Source organism: Chiloscyllium plagiosum, unplaced genomic scaffold, assembly GCF_037043375.1.
Source record: "Chiloscyllium plagiosum isolate Xiang-an unplaced genomic scaffold, Cpla_swu_hap1 HiC_scaffold_3, whole genome shotgun sequence".
NCBI classification, from domain to species: Eukaryota; Metazoa; Chordata; class Chondrichthyes; order Orectolobiformes; family Hemiscylliidae; genus Chiloscyllium; species Chiloscyllium plagiosum.
In genome coordinates, this window is record NW_028270141.1 from 111,177,087 (window position 1) to 111,201,018 (window position 23,932).

At 41.1% G+C, this 23,932-nt stretch overlaps 1 protein-coding gene across 2 annotated transcripts in view; it reads right to left on the reverse strand.

The window, feature by feature from the left end:
- Window positions 1-23,932, reverse strand: part of cyb5r4 (cytochrome b5 reductase 4) — a 104,477-nt gene that overhangs the window by 31,230 nt on the left and 49,315 nt on the right. For both annotated transcript variants that reach the window (XM_043687000.2, XM_043687004.2), the window contains exons 8-12: window positions 7,995-8,088; window positions 7,544-7,576; window positions 6,932-7,054; window positions 5,895-6,035; window positions 4,945-5,094 (exon numbers count right to left, since the gene is read on the reverse strand). In XM_043687000.2, coding sequence (XP_043542935.2) covers window positions 4,945-5,094; window positions 5,895-6,035; window positions 6,932-7,054; window positions 7,544-7,576; window positions 7,995-8,088 — 541 coding nt within the window. The remainder of the gene's footprint in view (window positions 1-4,944; window positions 5,095-5,894; window positions 6,036-6,931; window positions 7,055-7,543; window positions 7,577-7,994; window positions 8,089-23,932) is intronic.

Genomic DNA, 23,932 nt, shown 5'->3' on the forward strand with positions numbered 1-23,932 from the left:
AATGCCACTGGGGAGGGATTTTCAGAATTTTGAACTAGTGCCAGTGAAGGAAAGGCAATATATTTTCAAGTCAGGATGGTGAGTGGCTTGGAGGGACTTGGAGTGGCTTCTCTGATACTGTCAAGCCAGGTTTTGTTTTCAGAGGCTGGAACGGAGAGGTGTGAACAAATCTGCATCGTTTCCCTGCCTCTGTCACACGCTGCCTGGAAATGGGATTTTCTTGCTGGAAGGCCTCAATTTGTGCCAGCAACAGGTCTGCTATCTCAACTGTGGATCTAAGATGGGAACCAAGGATAGGATGGCACCAGAATTGATCTACTCAAGGATCTGCATTGGAATTCATAAACAAATGGCAGCCTTCCACCCGTGCCCCAACACAATCATTCTTTATAAGTGCTGACAACAGGTTGATGACTTTACAAAATATGATTTTGGAGTGGTACCACTGCCTCTAAGCCCTCCCTTATTGATCTTCCTCAAAGTTAACGTGCCTCCATTGGCACGTGGATGTTCTCCAAAACCCCAGAATGTATTTTTCTAAAGTGTCCTGATCTTCTGACTCACCTTTGTGGCTGTACCTGTCCCACTTCATAGGGCGGCAGGAGGCTTCTAAAGCCTGCCTATCTCGCTGAATATCCTGTAAGGCCCGACTTTCGATAGTCGCAAGTTAGTTTGTTCCCTGTACCCTACAAAATGATGACTGACAAATTCTTCCCATCCCTCTATCTCCTGATTTCCAACTATTACGAGGATCATCATTTGGTAGTACAAAGTTTGAGACTTTTGCAAAGGACGACACATATTGGCAACTCTTCTTCTTGCACTCATAAGGACAATTCAGAAAAAGTACCAAAATGAGGGAAAACGTAAAGGTTACACCTCTACCAGAGTCCACATGCCAACCAATTGGCAATCTCCTCTTATATCACATAATTGTTGTTTTCTTTTTAAATTAGTATTCTTGTAAATTGACTCGATAAGTGCAAAATGAAAAGCTATGACAAATGCATGTTATCAGCAATATTAATGGGATGTTTTTTGTATTCTCTATAAGAGCATTGTTTGTTTATTTCATTTATTATATCTTTATTAGCTACTGTTAATGTTCCATTCTGACTCTCTAAAGGACCAACACTTTTTCTAGTTTCAGAAACCAGTGGAAACTCTTGCTATTTACATTCAAGACAAGAAGTCTGCTCCACTATTCAAAGAGATCATGGCTGAACTGATAATCCTCAATTTCACTTTTCTGCCTTTCTCTATTACCAAAGATTAGGAGATAGTGAGGACTGCAGATGTTGGAGAGTCAGATAAAGTGTGGCACTGGAAAAGGCACAGCAGGTCAGGCAGCATCTGAGGAGTAAGAGAGTCGATGTTTCTGGCATAACCCTTTATTATTTCTCAGTCCCACTCCCCCTCCCCTGGTCCTGATGAAGGGTTCAACTCTGTCTTGCTCCTCAGATGCTGCCTGACCTGCTGTGCCTTTTCCTGCGCCACACTTCATTGACTTTTACCCTCGATTCCCTTACTGATTAGAAATCTCTATTAGCCTTGGACATACATAGCAACCCAATCTCTCCAGCTTTCTGTGATAAAGAATTCCAGAGATACATTACCGTCGGTGAAAATAAATTCCTCCTTGCCTCTGTTTTAAATTGGCAAACCCTTATTCTGAGATTACGCCCTCTGGTCCTACATACCCCTCAAAGGAAGACAACATCTCTTCATCTACCCTGTGAAGTCCTCTAAGAATCTTTTATGTTTTAATGAGGTGATCTCTCGTTTATCTAAACTCCAAATGAGTACAGGCAGTCGGCTCATAAGAAAACCCATCCATACCCATCATCAATCTAGTGAGCCTTCTCTGCACTGCTTCCAATAATAGCATATCTTTCCCGAGATTAGGGGACTAAAACTAATCACAGTATTCAGCTATGTTCTGACTAGTGCATTGTACAGTTTTAGCAAGACGTTCTTATTTTTATAATCCACTCCCTTTGAAATACCCACCAACATTCCATTTTCCTTCCCTATTGACTATCCTACGCCTTTGAGATGTATGTATGAGGACTCACAATCTCTCTTTTCTTAAGGTTTCTGCAGTTCTTTACGTTTAAACAATATCCAGCTCCTCTATTATTCTTCCATATCCGCCACAGATTCACCTGCACCTCCACCCACATCATCTACTGCATCCGCTGCAGCCGGTGTGGCCTCCTCTATATTGGGGAGACAGGCCGCCTACTTGCAGAGCGATTCAGGGAGCACCTCTGGGCCACCCGGACGAACCAACCCAACCAACCTGTGGCACAGCATTTCAACTCCCCCTCCCACTCCACCGAGGATATGCAGGTCATTGGACTCATCCACCGCCAAACCACAACAACCCGACGGTCGGAGGAGGAGCGTCTTATCTTCCGACTGGGAACCCTCCAACCGCAGGGGATGAACTTGGACTTCACCAGTTTCTTCATCCCCCCTCCCCCCACCTTGTCTCAGCCGGATCCTTCCAGCCCGGCACCGCCTTCCTGACCTGCAGTCTTCTTCTTGACCTCTCCGCCTCCACCCTACTCCGACCTATCACCCTCACCTTGACCTCTTTCCACCTATCACATTTCCAACTCCCCTCCTCCAAGTCCCTCCTCCCTACCTTTTGTCTTCTCCTGCTGAACACTCTCTGCTCATTCCTGAGGAAGGGCCTGTGCCCGAAACGTCGAATCTCCTGTTCCCTGGATGCTGCCTGACCTGCTGTGCTGTTCCAGCAATAAAGTTTCAACTTTGATCTCCAGCATCTGCAGACCTCACTTTCTCCTCTATTATTCTTGGCAAAGCAGATAATTTTCCCACATTATATTTCAAGCTGAGTTCTTCACCTCATTTTCCATCTTCTGACCAATCATAGAGTCAGAGATATACAGCACAGAAACAGACCCTTGGGTCCAACTCGTCCATATATCCTTAATTAATCTAGTCCCATTCGCCAGCACTTGACCCATATCCCTCTCAACCCTTCCCATTAATATACCCATCCAGATGCCTTTTAAATGTTGTAATTGTACCAGCCTCCATCACTTCCTCTGGCAGCTCATTCCATACACACACCACCTTCTGAATCAAAATGTTTTCCCCGTATGTCCCTTTTAAATCTTTCCCCTCTTACCCTAGACCTATGCCTGCTAGTTTTAGCTTCCCCCACCCCAGGGAAAAGATCTTTCCTATTTACCCTGTCCATGCCTCTCATGATTTTATAAACCTCTGTGGTCACCCCTCATTTTCTGACGCTCCAAGGAAAATAGTCCCAGTCTATTCAGCCTCTCCCTAGAGCTTAAATCCTCCAACCCCGACAACATCCTTCTAAATCTTTTCTGAACCCTTTCAAGTTTAACAACACCTTTCCAATTGGAAGGAGACCAGAACTGAACGCAGTAATCAAAAGTGGCCTGTACAGCTACAACATGACCTCCCAACTCCTGCACGCAATGTACTGATCAATAAAGGCAAGCATACCAAATACCTTCTTCACTATCCTATCCACCTTTAACTCCACTTGCAAGGAACTATGAACCTACACTCCAAGGTCTCTTTCTTCCGCAACACTCCACAGGACCTTACCATTAAGTGCATAAGTACGGCCCTGATTTGCCCTTCCAAAATGCAGCACCTCATATTTATCTAAATTAAACTCAATCTGCCACTCTTCGACTCATTTGATCAAGATCCCATCATACTCCGAGGCAACCTTCTTCGCTCTCCACCAGACCTCCAATTTTAGTGTCATCTGCAAACTTACTAACCATACCTCATATGTTCACATCCAAATCATTTCTATAAATGACGAAAAGCAGTAGACCCCAGCACTGATCCCACTTGATCAACAACTCATTTGTGGACAGTTGTATCACATATACCAACCTTTTCAACGCTACAATCACTTCCCAAGAAGAGTCACTGGACTCGAAACATTAACTCTGCTTTCTCTCCACAGATGCTGCCACATCTTATGAGTTTTTGCAGCAATTTCTGTTTTTGTTAAGTGTCAAGGAAATTTGGACAAGCTGAGAGAGTGGTCAGCAGCCTGGCAGATTGAATATTAGATGAGATTATCCAGCTTGGTAGGAGGAACAAATACAGATTATTCTTAAATGGAGAGAGATTGGCAAGTGTTGGATGTCCAAATGGACCTAGATGTCCTTCTTTGTAAGCTATTAAAAGTTAACATGAAGGTGTAACAAGCAATTAAGAAGGCTAATAGTATATATAGTTGTATAACAAGAGGATATGGGGACATGAGTACCAACAAAGCTCAGTCAGAGTACGTTCAAGACAGATATTGATAGATTTCTAGATAATAATGACATCAAGGTGTATGGGAATAGCCTGGGTACCCAGCATTTAGCTGGAGGAAGTCATTATATGGAATGGCGTAGCAGGCTTGTGAGCTCTTACCATGCTATGATGAATATGATGCTGGGATTTCAGTTCCACGTACATTGTATCTAGTCAGTAAACACAAAGATTCATGATCCTGAACTGTCAGAAGAACTCTATGAGGAATTTTAAAAACTTTCTTGGACCAAGTGTCAATTCTATTTAACGCAACACTTGTGACTGATTTTAGCAAGGATCTTTATGCAAAGCATTGAAATGTTTATAGCCCATAGTTACTTTCAGATTGTATAACATACTTTAACTTATTATATCAAAGTACATCTCTACATACTTGTATTTGTTCTCACTTCAGTACATTCATTACCATCTGTCTCTGAGCTCACTAATCAATCTCAATCAATTCACAGAATACAACTTTTATGATGCAGTCTAAGTTGCAACCTCATTATGCTAAATACAAAGATTTTACAAAGAAAAACTAACACAATTAGTCAGCATCTAACTTAAAGGCAGAACAATAGGATCACACACTAAAATGAAAATTCATTCTCTTACCAATTTGAAGCCTGTCAATTAGTGGTGTTAGCAATCCATCAGGATAGATTTTGACCATTAAGTAGATATTTGTACAAGTAAGACCATTATCCTTTGGATCTACATACAAGGTTGGCAGCACAGGTGTATAAGGCCTAACTACTTCGACATCTGGGGAAACAGGAGAATGAAATGTAATATAACAAAATCACGGCCCTACTAAGAAATTGAAACCAAGTAGAACAAACTGTATTGTCCACTTGCAAATGGGTTAAGTTTTCTATCACTAGGCCTTACAAAACAGAATGTTCTGGATTCTTTACTGTGCTTTGACAACTGCAGTGTGGATTATATTTGTCCATGGTTTCTCGAGGTTGAGGGAATGAATGATGCCCATTCTTAGTTCTGATCACTAACCAGTGCCTTTTGATGGAATTGCATGGATACCAGTTTGACTCGGCTGTGATCCCAGATTCAAGCATTTAAGATGGAGAGTTAGGGAAACTCACCAGCCAAGATAATGCACCAGCCTAAGTCAGCCTAAAGTGAGAAAAATAAAAATGTACTACACTTGGAATGTCATCACTACATTGCCCTACAAAAGCTCAGTTATTCTAAGAGTACCCATTTGTGAACTGCTCACGAATTAACAGCATTATTGATCTAATTGTTTGGAAAATCTTCAATTAAAACCAAAAATCCCTCAGCAAAATTTTTCTGTCGATAATTCCCCTTGAGTAGAAAGCACAAGAATCCACATCCTCCCAGTCGCACAATCACTCATTGGTAGATTTTTTGTTAAAAGGAAACCTAATAATTAAGAAATTATTCAACAAACACCCCTTCATGTTTAATCATTGCCCCTTAGATATTACAAAAAAAACAAATTAATTCTGTTAACTCGTGTAAATATTGTTTTGCTAGTCAAGTGCTCTTAGCAATAATGAGCATATATAACTATATTGTTGTACCTTGAATGTTACTTTTGAGATAGACATGCTGTCCAATCGATATTGTCAAATAACACCCAGGAGGTAGCTGAAAGCACAATAATCTAGTGTCATGCGACACATCTGTCTTTGACAGTAGGGTGCATTTCCTGTAAAAAAGACCTAGGGTAAGGAATTGGAAGGGAGAAAAAGACATTTAAAAAATGTTAACAAATGACTTAAATTTACAATTTTGATTGTTTTCCCCATAATTTATACTATTGGACCGATACAAATGAAATGTTTATATATGCTTCTACAAACCTGCATGTGATCAGAACGCTTTACTACATAACAACTGTCACAAACTGATGGATAACTACATGCTGTGGAAGACATGCAGAGCAACTTGTGTACGTCATGCAATTCCATGTTTAAGCAACCACAGGTTTATTTACCAATTTCAGATAAAAGGATTTGAGTAAATGGTGAAGTTGACTTAGTGACAGGTTGACATAGGCCAAAGTTTTCTTTCCAAGCAGTCATTTACTCTTTTTGGAACGAGACCTGCCTTCTATCCTAGTTCCCTACTCTGCATGTGGATTGCAGGAGCCCTTCTGTTGCAAGACCGTAACTCTGTATCAATTTTTAATCGAGTGAGCTTTGAAAGCTGATCGTCAGAGCACCACTATTTCCAAAGCAAATGGCACAGTAACATAGAAATCGACGTTTCGGGCATAAGCCCTTCTTCAGGAATTATGCCCGAAACGTCGATTCTCCTGCTCCTTTGATGCTGCCTGACCTGCTGCGCTTTTCCAGCAACACATTTTTAAGCTCTGATCTCCAGCATCTGCAGTCCTCACTTTCTCCCAGTAACATAGAAAGTATGATTCTATTCAATGTGGGAGATGGGATCCACCTTTCTGGAATATCATGCTAACGTTCCTAAGCATGTCCTACAGAATGGTTTCCTGACAACCTAGCATTTTATATCTTTACTCCGATCACAACAAATCTTTCAGAAGAAAAAGAAATCTTTCAACACATAACTCAAATGACAGACACATACATATTCGTACCTCGATCTGTCTTCCTTTTGTATGAGTTATGAAGCTCCTGAGGATAGCCAAGATCATTCCAAATTATACTGTTACGCTTTTTCAGATTCAGTTCTATTTTTCCCACCTTACTGGTACAGTGAACTAAAAAAAATTGCAATTTATTTCTAATTAACCAGAAATGGTACAAATTAATTAAGAACAATACAGAAGTTTTACATTAAATTGCCAAAACAATGTTAGGCTGGAGAAAAGATTGTCATTGTACTAAGCATACATCTTTTTGTCAAGGATGATTCTAAGGCTAATTTTTCACAATCAGAATATATCCACACTTAAAGTTTGGACATGTTGGCACAATGAAAATCAAGTCAGTATCATGAACCTGGAAAATTGTCCTGCCATTTCAGGTGAAAAATCAGAGATTCTAAAACGCAATTATATATTATTGATGCATTTTCCTAGATTCCGATTAATAGGATATTTAATGAGATATTGACGTAAACATACAATTACAGTTTAAGGAAATAAATGCAAAAATATCATCTCGTATTAATAAGAAATTCATCAGTGAACAGGTATAATAGTGAATTATAATTTCATTATTCTCTGAAAGTAGCCAATTCTACATACCAGAAATTGCCTCTTGGACTTCATGACATAGTTCTACACAAAAAAATGGTATTTGTTAGTATCAAAAACCATTTCAAAATATAAATAACAATAAATCAGGAATCTATACAAATAACAAACAGACAGTAAGAACTTGATGTCCTTTTAGAGTGAACAAAGGCTCCAGTTGGCTGAATGAGTACAGAGCAACACATTGAACCAAAACGTGTATTAATTGTGTTATCCCTGCTAATATCATGACTGGACAAGTCAGATCCCAGAATTAAATCTGGTGTGACAGATCCTAATTTGTATTATTTATAATTTAATGGGACAGTCTTTACTTAAACATAAGCACACAAGACTGACAATTTGATTTTAAGAACAAATAGACTTTTTTTTGCACAAAAGAGAAAAAAGTAAGCTATCTCCATTGAACTGTTTGGCCAACAGCAAAGAACCTTCTACACACCCAGGTGAAGAATATAGGAATATTCTTGTTGACGAACTTCTGTTCTCAGCACACCACCTTCCAAGTCGACAATTATGGAATCCAAGTTGATAACCTTTGAAAGAATTTAGTCAAATTAAGAGCTGCTGCAAATTGTATGCTACCAAATATTAACATGTTTAGATTATGAGCTTAAGTAAATAGTTTTATAGATATTTAGAATTGTTCAATTCTTATACATGCTCCTCAGATGCTGCCTGACCTGCTGTATTTTTCCAGCACCACTCTATCCCAATTCTTATACATGTTGAGCTTCAATTACTAAAGCCATTGCATACAGGTGATTCTCCTATAGCACGTTTTTCTACAACACAAATTAGCTATAACAGCATTGCTGAATTTAGATCAATATTTGTAGAACATGAACTTTCCTTACCTGTATTAACTATAACATGATTCCGGCCCCATTCATTTAATTGGGGTTGATATTGCACGATTTTCTTATAAAGTGAGATTGCTCGGGAACCAAACTATGGCATTATAAGACAACTGTATATAATATCGTCATATGAAATCCTTCCTTTAAGGGAGGCATTATCATATAATTTGAGAGTTGGTAAGAGAAAAAAATCATCAAAGCTGGGTGTCCAAAATGCTTAACTAGTGCATTAATGTCCTATAAGAAGGGATTTAGTCATCCCTGTGCTAACGGCCCTGCTGTAACATATGTCCGAACTACAGTTTGCTCTTCATTACCTGGCACTATACTCACTTGTACAAGCATCGCAATTAAGGACAGGAAATAGAACAAACAAGAAAAGTCATCTAAGCTTATATTTGCTTGAGCACAGAAGACTTTGGGCGATGCAGTTGAACTGTTTAAGATGTTTAAAGAACCTTATTGAGTTGATAAAGCAGAACTGTTTCCTCTGGAGTTCAGAGCAAGGAAATATAACCTTAAAATTATAGTTAAACCATGATATTAGGAAGTATATTTTTGAAGAAACAAACTGTTGAGGCAAGGTTAATTTAACATTTTAACATGTGATTAATAGACTTTTGTAAGGCTTGGATATTAAGAATTCCATGGCTGGTAGATGATGTTATGATACAATTCAGCTATGATCTAATGAAACGGCAGAACATTTTTGTGGGGCTAAACGATCTCTTCTGGTTCCTAAAATCAAACATCACCTTTCACTCAGGGATACCACTTCTGGAAAATATATCAAAGTTAAGCTTGTAATATTTAGCAAAGACTTGATTCCTTCAAGTAAAAGCCTTAATCAGACATTAAAGGCACTATTAATGAGAAAAAATGGTGATTCCTTTATCAAAAATTATTTTCAGTCATCACATTTATTAATCAATCTTATTTACAAAAGCTAGTTAAGTACAGAGACCGGGACAGAATTTTATTTTAACTTGAGTGCATTTGTCAGATAATTCAGGGACTTTAGATAGCTTGATTTAATTTTTGCACATTTGTAATGACTCCTGGAATAGTGGACTTTCCTGATGAAGGACTTTTGCCCGAAATGTCGATTTTCCTGCTCCTTGGATGCTGCCTGACCTGCTGTGCTTTTCCCGCACCACTTTAACCTTGACTCTAATGTCCAGCATCTGCAATATCCATGTCCGCCTAGAGTCATTATATGGGCATGATGCGTGCAATATTGAGAGTTGCAGTCCATGAGCTCTGGTGAAGGCATGTGCTGTGGTAGGGTTTAAATGAGTGGTGGCCCTGAGAGTGTGGTAGCAGAGTGAATATGGCAGCACTTACCCTTGCAGGTAACTGAACGCCTTCATGCATTGCTGCGCATTGATTTTTACCTGGGATACTGCACTGACCTCGGTCACTGCCTAGCTCCATCTTGGCTCAGTGTGGTGGCATGGCTTCCTTTGCCGATCAGTATGAAGAAACACTCACCTCTTTTGCAGCACCTTAAAGTGCCTGTTGGCAAGCCAAACAGTTAACTTCCTTGTCTGAGCCTTGGGGACAATGTTGCAGGACCAGAGAATGAAGAGCAGTTCCGAGTGTGCAATGTCTGAAGTGGTGTGCAGCTGGAATCCAAATATGGCTCCAGCAGCATAACAAAGGTTTGGCAGGGCAGAGCACTTCCAGCTCTCCTGCTGCATAATTCCTTAGGATGGGCACCAATGTGGCTGGTTGTGTAATCACTGGGACGAAAAGTGAAATATTGTGTGAGAATAGTCAGCATGGGCCAAGGTGGAGCACACGTCATGAATCTTATGCGTAAAAACCCTTAACTAAAAAACTGGAAAGCTCAGCTCTATGTTCCAGATCACAACATATTGAAGGTCAGTAATTTTCTGTTTTCATAGAAAAATATATGTTTGTGTCTTCCTATAAAATTTCACAGTCAATTTTAATTAATTAAAAATTAAATTATTCAACTGTTGTAACATAGCACAAACATAGCACAATACAGCACAGAACAGGCCCTTCGGCCCACGATGTTGTGCCGAACTTCTAACCTAGATTAAGTACCCATCCATGTACCTATCCAAATGCCGCTTAAAGGTCGCCAATGATTCCGACTCTACCACTCCCACGGGCAGCGCATTCCATGCCCCCACCACTCTCTGGGTAAAGAACCCACCCCTGACATCTCCCCTATACCTTCCACCCTTCACCTTAAATTTATGTCCCCTTGTAACACTCTGTTGTACCCGGGGAAAAAGTTTCTGACTGTCTACTCTATCTATTCCTCTGATCATCTTATAAACCTCTATCAAGTCACCCCTCATCCTTCGCCGTTCCAACGAGAAAAGGCCGAGAACTCTCAACCTATCCTCGTACGACTTCCTCTCCATTCCAGGCAACATCCTGGTGAATCTTCTCTGCACCCTCTCCAAAGCTTCCACATCTTTCCTAAAGTGAGGCGACCAGAACTGCACACAGTACTCCAACTGTGGCCTAACCAAAGTCCTGTACAGCTGCAACATCACTTCACGACTCTTGAATTCAATCAAGACCCTTGAAGGATTTTGTTAGACCACATAAGGAGAAACCATTTCCAATTACCCAGATGCATTGGTAGCCTGAGGGCATGGATTCAAGATAAGCACACGTAAATAGTTTGCTCCCCTATTGACAGTTATGAGTCCTTAAGAAGATCCTTAGATATCAAATTGTGGCATCTTCTGCATATAATCTCATGACCACAATTGAACTGGCAAATTTCCCTGGAGAAAGTAATGAGATAGTTGTTGAAGGAAATACACTTGCTGTTATGAATATGCACTTTCAAAAAAGTGTTTGATAATGTTATAAAGTTGATGACAAAATTAAGGAGATTAAAGGTAGAGTTGGTACAAAATTAACTGAGGGACAGAAAGCAGGGAGTAGTTATTTTTATGACCAGTTATTTTCTTGAGTGGAAAATACGTAGAGTGGTGTTTCAGCCCACTGCTCTTTTTAATATATGAATAGGATATGCAGAGCATAGTTTCTCAGATTGCAAACACAATATTTAAAAATTAACAATGAAGATGACAAACTTCATGTGACATACAGACAAGTGACGAAACACATCACAAGAGATATTTAAGACCAAGAAGTATTAAATCCCACATTTTGAGAGGAAGAGTGAAAAGAGGTAACATTAAATATTTAAGACAAATTCAAAGAGGGCGCAGTAACAAAAGAAATTGAATATGTAAATAATTCTCGATTAAAACTTTGTAAATATTCTGGATGCAGTTTCACTGATGTCTTGTACTGTTGCAGCAACACTTCCCTATTTCATTCCTTAAGCAATAAATGCCAAAATTCATTTACCTTATTACCTGCTGCACCAAATGCATATCCCTCTGCACCAAAGCATTGTGAAGTCTCTCTTTATTTATATATCAAGTCGCCTTCTTATTTCTCCAATCAGACCTATTCTGAAAAAAAGGGTCACTGAACTCGAAACGTTAACTGATTTCTCTCCACAGATGCTGCCAGCCAGCTCCACAGCTCCCCCCCATCCTGCCTTCTGTAAAAACGCCATCCCTTATTCCCAATTTCTCCGCCACCACTGCTCCTAGGAACACCAGTTCCACCACAGAGCATACCAGATGGCCTCCTTATTTAAAGACTGCAATTTCCCATCCCACGTGGTTGATGATGCCCTCCAACGCATATCGTCCACTTCCCGCACCTCCCCCCTCAAAACCCACCCCTCCCAGCGCAACAAGGACAGAACCCCTCCGGATCCACATCTTCAACCCCACCAAGAATTGCAAAACCTGCGCCAACACCTCCTCCCTCATCTCCATCCAAAGCCCCAAAGGAGCCTTCCACATCTATCAAAGTTTTACCTGCACTTCCACACATCATTTACTGCATCCGTTGCTCCCGATGCAGTCTTCTCTACATTGGGGAGACAGGACGCCTATTTGCAGAGCACTTCAGAGAACATCTCCGGGACACCTGCATCAACCAACCCCACCACCCCGTGGCTGAACACTTCAACTCCCTCTCCCACACTGCAGAGGACATGCAAGTCCTGGGCCTCCTCCATTGCCACTCCCCTACCATCTAAAGCCGGGTTGAAGAACGCCTCATCTTCCGCTTTGGGACCCTTCAAACCCATGACATCAATATGGACTTCACCAGCTTCCTCATTTCCCCTCCCCCCACCTCCCAGTGTCTGCGTAGGTTTCCTCCGGGTTCTTCGGTTTCCTCCCACAGTCCAAAAGTGTGCAGATTAGGTGAATGCTAAATTGTCCATAGTGTTCAAGGATGTGTAGGTTAGGTGCATTAGAGAGGGGAAATGTAGAGTAATAGGGGTAGGGGAATAGGTCTGGGTGGGATACTCTTCAGAGGGTCGGTGTGTTGGGCCAAATGACCTATTTTCACACTGTAGGGATTCTATGATTACCTATACCAATTTGATTTTCCCAAACTACAAGTCATCTAACGTCACCCAGGACTAATATATTGCCTTTTTTTTATAAGTCCTCATTCTTTCATGATTTATTCTCTGGATCCTATAGAACAGCTCCAACAGAATAATTGCTGTTAGAGGCTTACAGACTACTCCCATTAGCTCTGTCTTCCCATTGTTATTTGTTGCCTCTACACATATGGATTCTACATCATCCTACCTAAGGTCATTTCTTGCTGTTGTATTTATTCCACCTTGTACTAGTAAAGCTCATCACCCTTTCTTTCCTGTCTGTGCATCAAAAGGTCACATATCCACGAACACTTAGTTCCCAGTTTCAATCTCCTTGTGACCATGTTTCTGTAACCGGTTATTAAGGTCAAATCCATTTACTTCTATTTGACCTGTTAAATAATTTATTTTCTTCTGAATACTAAATGCTTTTAAGTAAAGAATCATCAATTTTGCCTTTTTATCTTTTGTTTTTCCTTCATTACTGTTTGTTGCATTTTTATGCTTGAATACTCTGTCCATCCTGTTCCACTCGGTTGTCAACATCAAAACAGTGAAATTGCAACATCGCAATATCCTCTTGTTTTGAAAATCTCCATTTCTCCCCTACAGAACTCTCCCAGCCACACCCCAAAATTAATTTTAAGCCTTCTCTCTGCATGAACTACGTACAGAATGAATGAGCTTATAATAAAAAATGAAAATGCTGAGAAAAGAAAATCTATTCATGTGTACCTTCTTTGAAAAACATATTCTTAAAATCCTATAAAAGTGCCAGACAGGGAATTATAATTTTCATGTCTAAGTCTTTAATCACTTCACATCGAGAGGCTACAGAAGAAATTGAGGGGGGCCTGGATGATAGATTTGCATCATTAGCCACGGTCCTGGAAGACTGGAGGGTAGAGAATATTGTGCCCTTATTCAAGGAGGACTGCAAAGAAAAGCCTGAGAACTATAGACCAGTAAGCTTAACATCTGGGGCGGATAAGCTACTTGAGAGGATTCTGAGGAATAAGATGTACATGCATTTGGAAAGACAGGGTTTGATTAGGAGTAGTCAGCATGGTTTTGTGCGTAGGAGACTATGGCACACAACTTTGGTAGAGTTCTTGGACGAAGTGACCAGGAAGGTTGATGAGGGCAGGGCGGTAGATGTAGACTATATGGATTTCAGTAAGACCTTTGATAAGGTTCCACATGGTAGGTTTCTCTGGAAGGTTAGATCGCATGGAATTCAGGGGGAACTGGCAAATTGGATACACAATTGGCCTGATGGTAGGAAATAAAGGATAATAATGCAAGGATGCTTGTTGAACTGGAGGCCTGTGTCTAGTGATGTGCCTTAGGAATCGGTGCTGGGCCCATTGCTGTATGTTATCTATATCAATGATTTGGATGAGAATATATAAGGCATGATTAGTAAGTTTGCAGATGAAACTAAAATAGGCGGCATCTTGGACAGTGAGAAAGGTTATCAGAAATTGCAGAAGGACCTTGATCAGCTGGGGAAGTGGGCCAAGAAATGGCAAATAGAGTTTAATATAGGTAAGTGTGAGGCCTTGCGTTTTGGAAAGTCAAATCAAGGTAGGAGTTTCATGGTGAATGGTAGGACCTTAAGGAGTGTCGTGGAACACAGGGACCTTGGTGTTCAGGTGCACAGTTCTCTGAAAGTGGAGTCACAGGTAGACAGGGCAGTGAAGAAGTTTTTTGGCACATTGGCCTTCATTCGTCAGGATATTGAGTATAGAAGTTGAGAAGTTGTGTTGCAGTTATACAGGGCATTAGTGAGGCTGCACTTGGAGCACTGTGTTCCAGTTTGGCCACTTTGCTATAGGAAGGATGTTATTAAACTGGAAATAGTGCAGAAGAAATTTACAAGGATGCTGCCAGGACCCAAGGGTCTGAGTTATAGGGAGAGGTTGGACAAGCTAGGACTTTTTTTCTTTAGAGTGCAGAGGAGTGAAGGGGGATCTTGTAGAAGTGTATAAAGTCATGAGCGGCATGGATAGGGTGAAGGCACGCAGTCTTTTTCCCAGGGTTGGGGAATTGAGGACTAGCGGCCATCAATTTCAGGTTAAAGGGAAAAAAAAAGTGAATCTGAGGGGCAACTTTTTTTTTTTACACAGAGGGTGTTACGTATATGGAATAAGCTGTCAGCAGAAGTGGTTGAGGCAGTACATTAACAACATTTAAAAGGCATTTGGACAAATATATGGACAGGAAAGGTTTAGAAGGATATGGGTCAAGTGCAGGGAAAGGGGGTTGGCATGGATGGACATTTTGGCCGGCATAGACCATTTTGGGCCAAAGGGCCTGTTTCCATGCTGTTTGACTCTATATCTTAAGCTTGTCTACAGAAAGTGAGGCTTTGACAAAATTGATTATAGAAATAATATATTGCAACCACAAAAATATAAAATTAAGCAAAGTGAACAATCTACTTCAGTTGTCAAAAATGAACCCCTGTTGAAGCAATGCATTCATTTGGCCTGGCTCTTAACCAAGCAGTCAGGATAAGCACTGGTGGAGAACTGCTTCAGGAGAAACAAATGATCAGACATTTTTAAGTTTCATAATTATTTCTGCCGTGCTCTGTAGACCAGATATCTCACTCCACTGCTGCTAGAACCTGTGGCTTCTTTCCCATTAGAAACAGCTAAAATATTTGTCTGGGTCAGAGGCAAAATGCACCAGGACAGGAAGAGATAAATTGCATGCTGGTGTATTCTGGGAGGGTAGGAATCAAGGGCTTCACTGTTCCTTCACTTCTGCCCACGTCCTCCAAGAATATTTCCTCAGATTCCATACCTGCTCTGTGTCTCAGCACTGATGTGCATTTTCCTTGCACTGGGCAAATGGTGTGATCTTCCATTTCGAGGGAACTAAAGCAGTGTCATGGAGTTTGTTAAGACTATGCTAAGACTACTTAGTGCAAAGTTTAAGCTGGTGATTGCAATAATAGGAGATTGAGATGTTTTAGTGAGGGGGGTTTGGGTTGAAAGAGTCAGAAATGGAAGATAGATGAGCAGCTATAGGGCTAAAGTAAAATGGTAGAAAGAAGACGGACGGCTAAAGTGGTACGGGCTGTTGTAAACTGAGGGGGAAGGACCAGACAAGTGACTGAGATGGGGAAGTTGAGGTCTGGTAATATTCTGCCCCACCACCAAAATGGACCCCATTGGTCTTGTGACAGACAGAGGAATTCATCAGGAGAATGAGACTCTGGGAATTCTTCCGTAAACCCCAAGATGTCAGCAGTGAGTCCACTGAGACAGCAATTGGACCGGAACAGTTGACAGAGAGCTGGAATGGCAACATGAGAAGTTACACTGAACTCAGTCAGAGCTACTGCCCGAAGCTCGACATGTACGTTCAAACCGTCAGGACACACACAAGCTCCAGATTCATCAGCCACACGCATGGGGGATGCAAAACATCACTCGACCATGATGCATGGCCATTGGGCTCTCAAGACCAATCAGAACATTGTCATCAAACCAACAAAGAAGGAGTCATTGTTATACAGAATAGAGCAGACTACAGCAAAGACCTGTACAGATAACTGAGGAACCAGGACACTACCGACAACTATTTGCTGATCCAACCAGAGAACATATCCGTGAACTAAACAGACTGACCAGCCCTTCAAGTACCCTCTACACTCTCATCTGCCATACTCCCCACAGCGGAGACTTCTACTACCATCCAAAGATTCACAAAGCCAACACACCTGGACCTTCCGTCGTATCAGGTCATAGAGTCATAGAGATGTACAGCAGGGAAACAGACCCTTTGGTCCAACTTGTCCATGCTGACCAGATATCCTGACCTAATGTAGTCCCATTTGCCAGTACTTGGCCCATATCCCTCTAAACCCTTCCTATTCATATGCCCATCCAGATGCCTTTTAAATGCTATCATTGTACCAGCCTTCACCACTTCCTCTGGCAGCTCATTCCACACAGCACCACCCTGTGTGTGAAAAAGTTGCCCCTCAGATCTCTTTTATATCTTTCCCCTCTCACCCTAAACTATGCCCTTTACTTCTGGACTCCCCCCACCCCCACCCCAGGGAAAAGACCTTGTCTATTTATCCTATTCATACCTTTCATGATTTTATAAACTTCTGTAAGGTCAACCCTCAGCCAAGACACTCCAGGGAAAACAGCCCCAAGTCTATTCAGCCTCTCCTGAGCGTTCAAATCCTCCAACACTGGCAACATCCTTGTAAATATTTTCTGAACCCTTTCAGGTTTCACAACATCCTTCCAGAATTGCATGCAATATTCCAAAAGTGGCCTAATTAATGTCCTGTACAGCTGCAACATAACCTCCCAACTCTTCTACTCAAGCTCTGAAACATATTGTAAAAAGAACCCTCAGCTTCTGTCATGACACCACGGATTTCCTATAGAAACTCAGCACCCACGGACCAATCGAATCAGGAATACTCCTTGTTACAATGAGATAACAAGAATCCAGAGAAAGTATATTCCTGTCAGGGTGAAAGGGAAGGCTGGATGACTAAAGAAATTAAGGGTTTGGTTAAGAAAAAGAAGGAAGCATATATCAGGTATAGACAAGATAGATCGAATGAATCTTTAGAAGAGTATAGATTAGATTAGATTAGATTAGATTAGATTACTTACAGTGTGGAAACAGGCCCTTCGGCCCAACAAGTCCACACCGACCCATTCCCCTACATTTACCCCTTCACCTAACACTACGGGCAATTTAGCATGGCCAATTCACCTAACCTGCACATTTTTGGACTGTGGGAGGAAACCGGAGCACACGGAGGAAACCCACGCAGACACGGGGAGAATGTGCAAACTCCACACAGTCAGTCACCTGAGGCGGGAATTGAACCCGGGTCTCTGGCACTGTGAAGCAGCAGTGCTAACCACTGTGCCACCGTGCCGCCCACTTCACTTACTTACCGTGCCGCCCACTTCACTTAAGTATACTTAAGAGGGAAATCAGGAGGGCAAAACGGGGACATGAGATAGCTTTGGCAAATAGAATTAAGGAGAATCCAAAGGGTTTTTACAAATATATTAAGGACAAAAGGGTAACTAGGGAGAGAATCGGGCCCCTCAAAGATCAGCAAGGCGGCCTTTGTGTGGAGCCACAGAAAATGAGGGAGATACTAAATTAATATTTTGCATCAGTATTTACTGTGGAAAAGGATATGGAAGATATAGACTGTAGGAAAATAGATGGTGACATCTTGCAAAATGTCAAGATTACAGAGGAGGAAGTGCTGGATGTCTTGAAACAGTTAAAAGTGGATAAATCCCCAGGACCTGATCAGGTGTACCCTAGAACTCTGTGGGAAGCTAGAGAAGTGTTTGCTGGGCCTCTTGCTGAGATATTTGTATCACCGATAGTCACAGGTGAGGTGCCGGAAGACTGGAGGTTGGCAAACGTAGTGCCATTGTTTAAGAAGGGCGGTAAAGACAAGCCAGGGAACTACAGACCAGTGAGCCTGACCTCGGTGGTGGGCAAGTTGTTGGAGGGAATCCCGAGGGACAGGATGTACATGTATTTGCAAAGAACTGATTCGGGATAGTCAACATGGCTTTGTGCGTGGGATATCATATCTCACAAACTTGATTGAGTTTTTTGAAGTAACAAAGAAGATTGATGAAGGCAGAGCAGTAGATGGGATCTATATGGACTTCAGTAAGGCGTTCGACAAGGCTCCCCATGGGAGACTGATTAGCAAGGTTAGATCTCATGGAATACAGGAAGAACTAGCCATTCGGATATAGAACTGGCTGAAAGGTAGAAGACAGAGGGTGGTGGTGGTGGTGGAGTGTTGTTTTTCAGATTGGAGGCCTGTGACCAGTGGAGTGCCACAAGATCGGTGATGGGCCCTCTACTTTTTGTCATTTACATAAATGATTTGGATGCGAACTTAAGAGTTACAGTTAGTAAGTTTGCAAATGACACCAAAATTGGAGGTGTAGTGGACAGTGAAGAGGGTTACCTCAGATTACAACAGGATCTGGACCAGATGGGCCAATGGGCTGAGAAGTGGCAGATGGAGTTTAATTCAGATAAATGCGAGGTGCTTCATTTTGGGAAAGCAAATCTTAGCAGGACTTACATACTTAATGATAAGGTCCTAGGGAGTGTTGCTGAACAAACAGACCTTGGAGTGCAGGTTCATAGCTCCTTGAAAGTGGAGTCGCAGGTAGATAGGATAATGAAGTAAGCGTTTGGTATGCTTTCCTTTATTTGTCAGAGTATTAAGTACAGGAGTTGGGACGTCATGTTGCGGCTGTACAGGACATTGGTTCGGCCACTGTTGGAATATTGCATGCAATTCTGGTCTCCTTCCTATCGGAAAGATGTTCTGAAACATGAAAGGGTTCAGAAAAGATTTACAAGGATGTTGCCAGGGTTGGAGGATCTGAGCTACAGGGAGAGGCTAAACAGGCTGAGGCTGTTTTCCCTGGAGCGTCGGAGGCTGAGGCATGACCTTATAGAGGTTTACAAAATTATGAGAGGCATGGATAGGATAAATAGGAAAAGTCTTTTCCCTGGGACCGGGGAGTCCAGAACTAGAGGGAATAGGTTTAGGTTGAGAGGGGAAAGATATAAAAGAGACCTAAGGGGCAATGTTTTCACGCAGAAGGTGGTACGTGTGTGGAATGAGCTGCCAGAGGATGTGGAGGAGGCTGGTACAATTGCAACATTTAAGAAGCATTTGGATGGGTATATGAATAGGAAGGGTTTAGAGGGATATGGGCCGGGTGCTGACAGGTGGGACTAGATTGGGTTGGGATATCTGGTCGGCATGAACGCGTTGGACCGAAGGGTCTGTTTCCATGCTGTACATCTCTATGACTTGATGCCAGCATCCCCCACAATGGTGGCAACACTACAACAGCATGAGTACTCAATATCAACAACTGCCAATTTCCAGACACCATCCAACAACTAATATGCTTCATTTTCGACTGCAACGTCTTCACCTTTGACAACCAGTTCTTCATTCAGACACACAGTACAGCCATGGGGAACAAATCTGCACCCCAAAATGCGAACATTTTCACGCACAAGTTCAAATAAGATTTCTTCACTATGCGGGACTTTTAAACAGCACTATACACCATTCACATTTATTACATTTTCTTCCTTTGGTGAGAAATCACTGAGTAAATGACATAGTGATATCAACAAGTTTCACCTCACTATCAGACTTACCATGGACTACTCTTTAGAATCAGTACCCTTCTTGGACACACACATCTTCATCAAAGGTGGAGACCTCAGGACCACACTCTACTGCAAGCCTACGGATAATCTCCTGATGCAACACTTCTCAAGCTTCCATCCTAAATATATTTATACAGTCATCCCCTACAGACAAGCGTTATGCATACACAGGACCTGCTTGGATGGAGGATGCCCTCATAAGAACAGGATATGATGCTCAGCTCGTTGATTGCCAATTCCATCATGCTACAGCGAAAAACCATAATGACGTCCTCAGAAGACAGACACAGGATATGACCAATAGGATACCCTTTGTCGTTCAGTATTTCTCGGGAGTGGAGAAACTATGCCATGCTCTTCGCAGCCTTCAACACATCATTGATGACTATCAATACCTCGCTACAATCTTCCTTATGCCTCCACCTCTCACCTTCAAACAACGGCCAAATCTTAAACAGAACTTTGAACGCAGCGTAATATGTAGCCTTCAGGATAACATTGATCACAACACCACAAAACCCTGCCACAGCAACCTCTGCAGGTCATGTCAGATCATTGACATGGACATTACCGTCACACATGGGAAGACCACACAACATGTATGTGGCAAGTACTCACGTGACTCAGACAATGCTGTCTACCTTATACGATGCTGGCAAGGATGCCCCAGGCATAGTGTATTGGCGAGACCATGCAGACATTACGACAATGGATGAATGGACACCACACAATGATCAACACACAAGGAAATTCTTTCCTAGTTGAGGATCACTTCAGTGGTCCAGGACATTCAGCCTCCGATCTATGGGATCTCGGTTTGCTTCAGAGATCAGGTCTCCAGTCCTTGGCCTCGCCTGATGTTGGGTCTTTAAACATCGGAAGTGGTGTGTGAGGAGGCGGAAGTACACTAAGTGTGGAGGAGTTCTCAACTTGCTGCAGAGACCAGGTCCCCAGTCCTTGGCCTCGCCTGATGCCAGTAGCTGGGTGTTGAGGAAGCAGAGTATGAGGTGGTGGAAACGTGGTAAGCTTGCAGACGTTCGTGCTAGGCTTAGAAAAAACCCGAGCCGATCAGCTCTGGAAGTGCGTTTTTGAACTCCTCCAGCAGAATAATTTCTCTTAGAGCCTCAAGGGTCCTATCTATTTTTAAAGCACGCACATTAAACAATCAAATGACTATGTTTAATTCTTTCGAACTAAACATAAGTCTGACTTAGTTCTTCCTTTATGTTTCTTAAAGCTGTCTATATGCTTCTAGTATCAATTCATAAGCACTTGAAATTGCCTGTTTAACCTCTTCATAATCTCTTGACTCCTCATTTGACAGTGCGGCAAATACCTCACTAGCTCTGGCTATCACTTAAGTCTGAACTAGCATTACCCATAAATCCCTGGACAACTCCACCTGCCTAGCCAATTTTTCAAATGAAATAAAGAAAGCTTCAACATCTTTCTCCTCAAAATGTGGCAGAATTTTGACATACTTGTATATATCACTACAATCTCTTTTAATCTCCATCCGGTTAACTTGAACTTTGCTGATTAAGTTGCAACTTCTCAAGTTCAAATTCCCTCTCTTTTTGCTCAGCTGAGAACCTTCTCTCTTTTTCTTTTTCCTGTCTCCCTCTCTTCGCTCTCTCTCTCTTTTTCTTCTCTCTCTCCTTCCCTTGGTTTATCTCTAACTCCATTTTCCTCAATTGTAATTTAAGTTTTTCTACCTCTACTGCACTTGTCTGTTTCTCTGACACACCTAAGTGTTTTGAGTAATTCCCTTACAATTTCAGCTTTACTTTTGTCCTTGGTTAAACCCAAATTTAACTTATTTCCTAATTCTAAAAGTATGGCCTTTTTCTTTCCTTCTAAATCTTCTTGGCAAATTAGAGAATCATCTTCAAATCCCAGAATCTCTAACAATTTTAAGAGTCATCCCTCTCACTTTTAATTTAATCAACTACAAGTCACCGAAATTAAACAAATTGTCTCACTTATATTTTATTGAAAGACATAGAACACGAATCTGCAAGTGTTTAAATCTGCTGGGGTTTTTGGTACCCCCAAATCTATTCAAATTTGTCTGAAACAGTTCAAATCCTGGACGAGTCCCCAAACTGTTATGACACAGGGTAACACCCCCCCCCCCCCCCCCCCCCACCTCCTTGCTAATTTAAACCTGCAACACAGAAATGATTTTACCCGTGCTATAATTTGTTAAAATTTGAGAGGCAAACATTATCCCAAAAGTCACTATTTAAAGTACAAAAAAATTTAAGGACTGTATTCTTTAAGTCTAACATCAAATATTAACTAACAACTATTTACAACTCTGTTCTCTAACCTATCTTTTACTGTCCCTTCTCTAATACTGGTCCAATAAAACCCCCGATTAAGATTTACCAAAAAATTCAAATTTCAAAACAAGCCAGCCGTCAAATCTTCCCTTTGTATCTTCCTCTGTTTTCTTCTTCTTAGGGATTTCTGTTTCACAGGTCACTGATAAATAAAGGTACCTTTAAGAGAGCTATTCTCCAGGCTGTCTGTATATGTTGGTGGCTTGGCAGTTCTCCTCCAACTATTCAATTTTTTTTCAGTTTTATACCCCAAAGCATCGGATCATTTCATTGGTGTTAATATTGTCAAAATACTAAATTCAAACTAGATTGGAATTTGGTAACTTGGGGCATAATTTAAACTGATTGGCCAAATTTGATTATTTTTGGCTCCAGGCAACTCAGCTAATCTAGCTGTTTGACCAAATGTTGCATTGTTACCTTGTTCAGAACACTTGGTGCTGTGTCAGGTATTTCTGCTAGCTTTTAACTCTCTTAAAAGGTACACTACCCCTTGCACCTTCATAACACTTTGAATCAACAATCTTATTTGATAATTGTAAAACACATGCCTGTAAATTGGGTCAGACCCTCACAGAAAGATGATTTGGTATTCTGAGAAGAAACAGACCTGTTAAGAAGTTTGATTTGACAGTTAAACTGTTTGTGTACATGGACTAAATCCAATGCCGTTTGTGATGTTTTGTAAACGAGTATCAAACAGAAACATGCTACTGTTGAAGAAGCCTTAAGGATAAAATTAAGCATTAAAGAAATCAAATTCAGATAAATGCACACACATGTTTCTTGCCTTGGGAGTCCCAGAAGATATGAATCATCATTTTAAGATCATTTCAATTATTAGTCAAATATGGCAAAGATTATCATATTCTTGTTGATAGAGAACAATGCACGTTGCCTATTGCACTTGGAAGCTAACAAAATAAGGGAAATTAACAGTATCTTTGCTGCTGAAACATTGATGCAAGAAGTTACAAATAGATCGATGAATTTATTCAATGTTTTCAAGGAAACTCTATGCAAAGGACAATCTGAAGAAAGTTCGCCCATAGAATGTTATGTGAATAATTGCTCTTTCTGGGACGACATGCATTAAATAGAGGGTGTCATTGAGTAAAGTTTGAGGATTGACATTGCTGCTGTAAATGAAATATTAAAAAAGAGCTTTCCAAAGTAACCACGATTGTGAAATTCACCTGTTGTCAGACAGTTACAAAAAAAAGGGGTGCTTGATCCAAGAAATTATTGCAGATCCTCAATGGGTAATGCCTGGTGATATGAAGAGCTATAAGAATATGAAAAAAAATCAATTTTTATTTGGATCTCTTTGTGATTAAACATGCTTGTTTCATTTAAGGATAGACCTTTAGCATCAAGGATGATTGTGATATAAAAAATTTGAAAATTCATTACCGATTGATTGTCTCACAATTTGAATATAGAAATACAACAAATTATAATTCCCATTATAGTG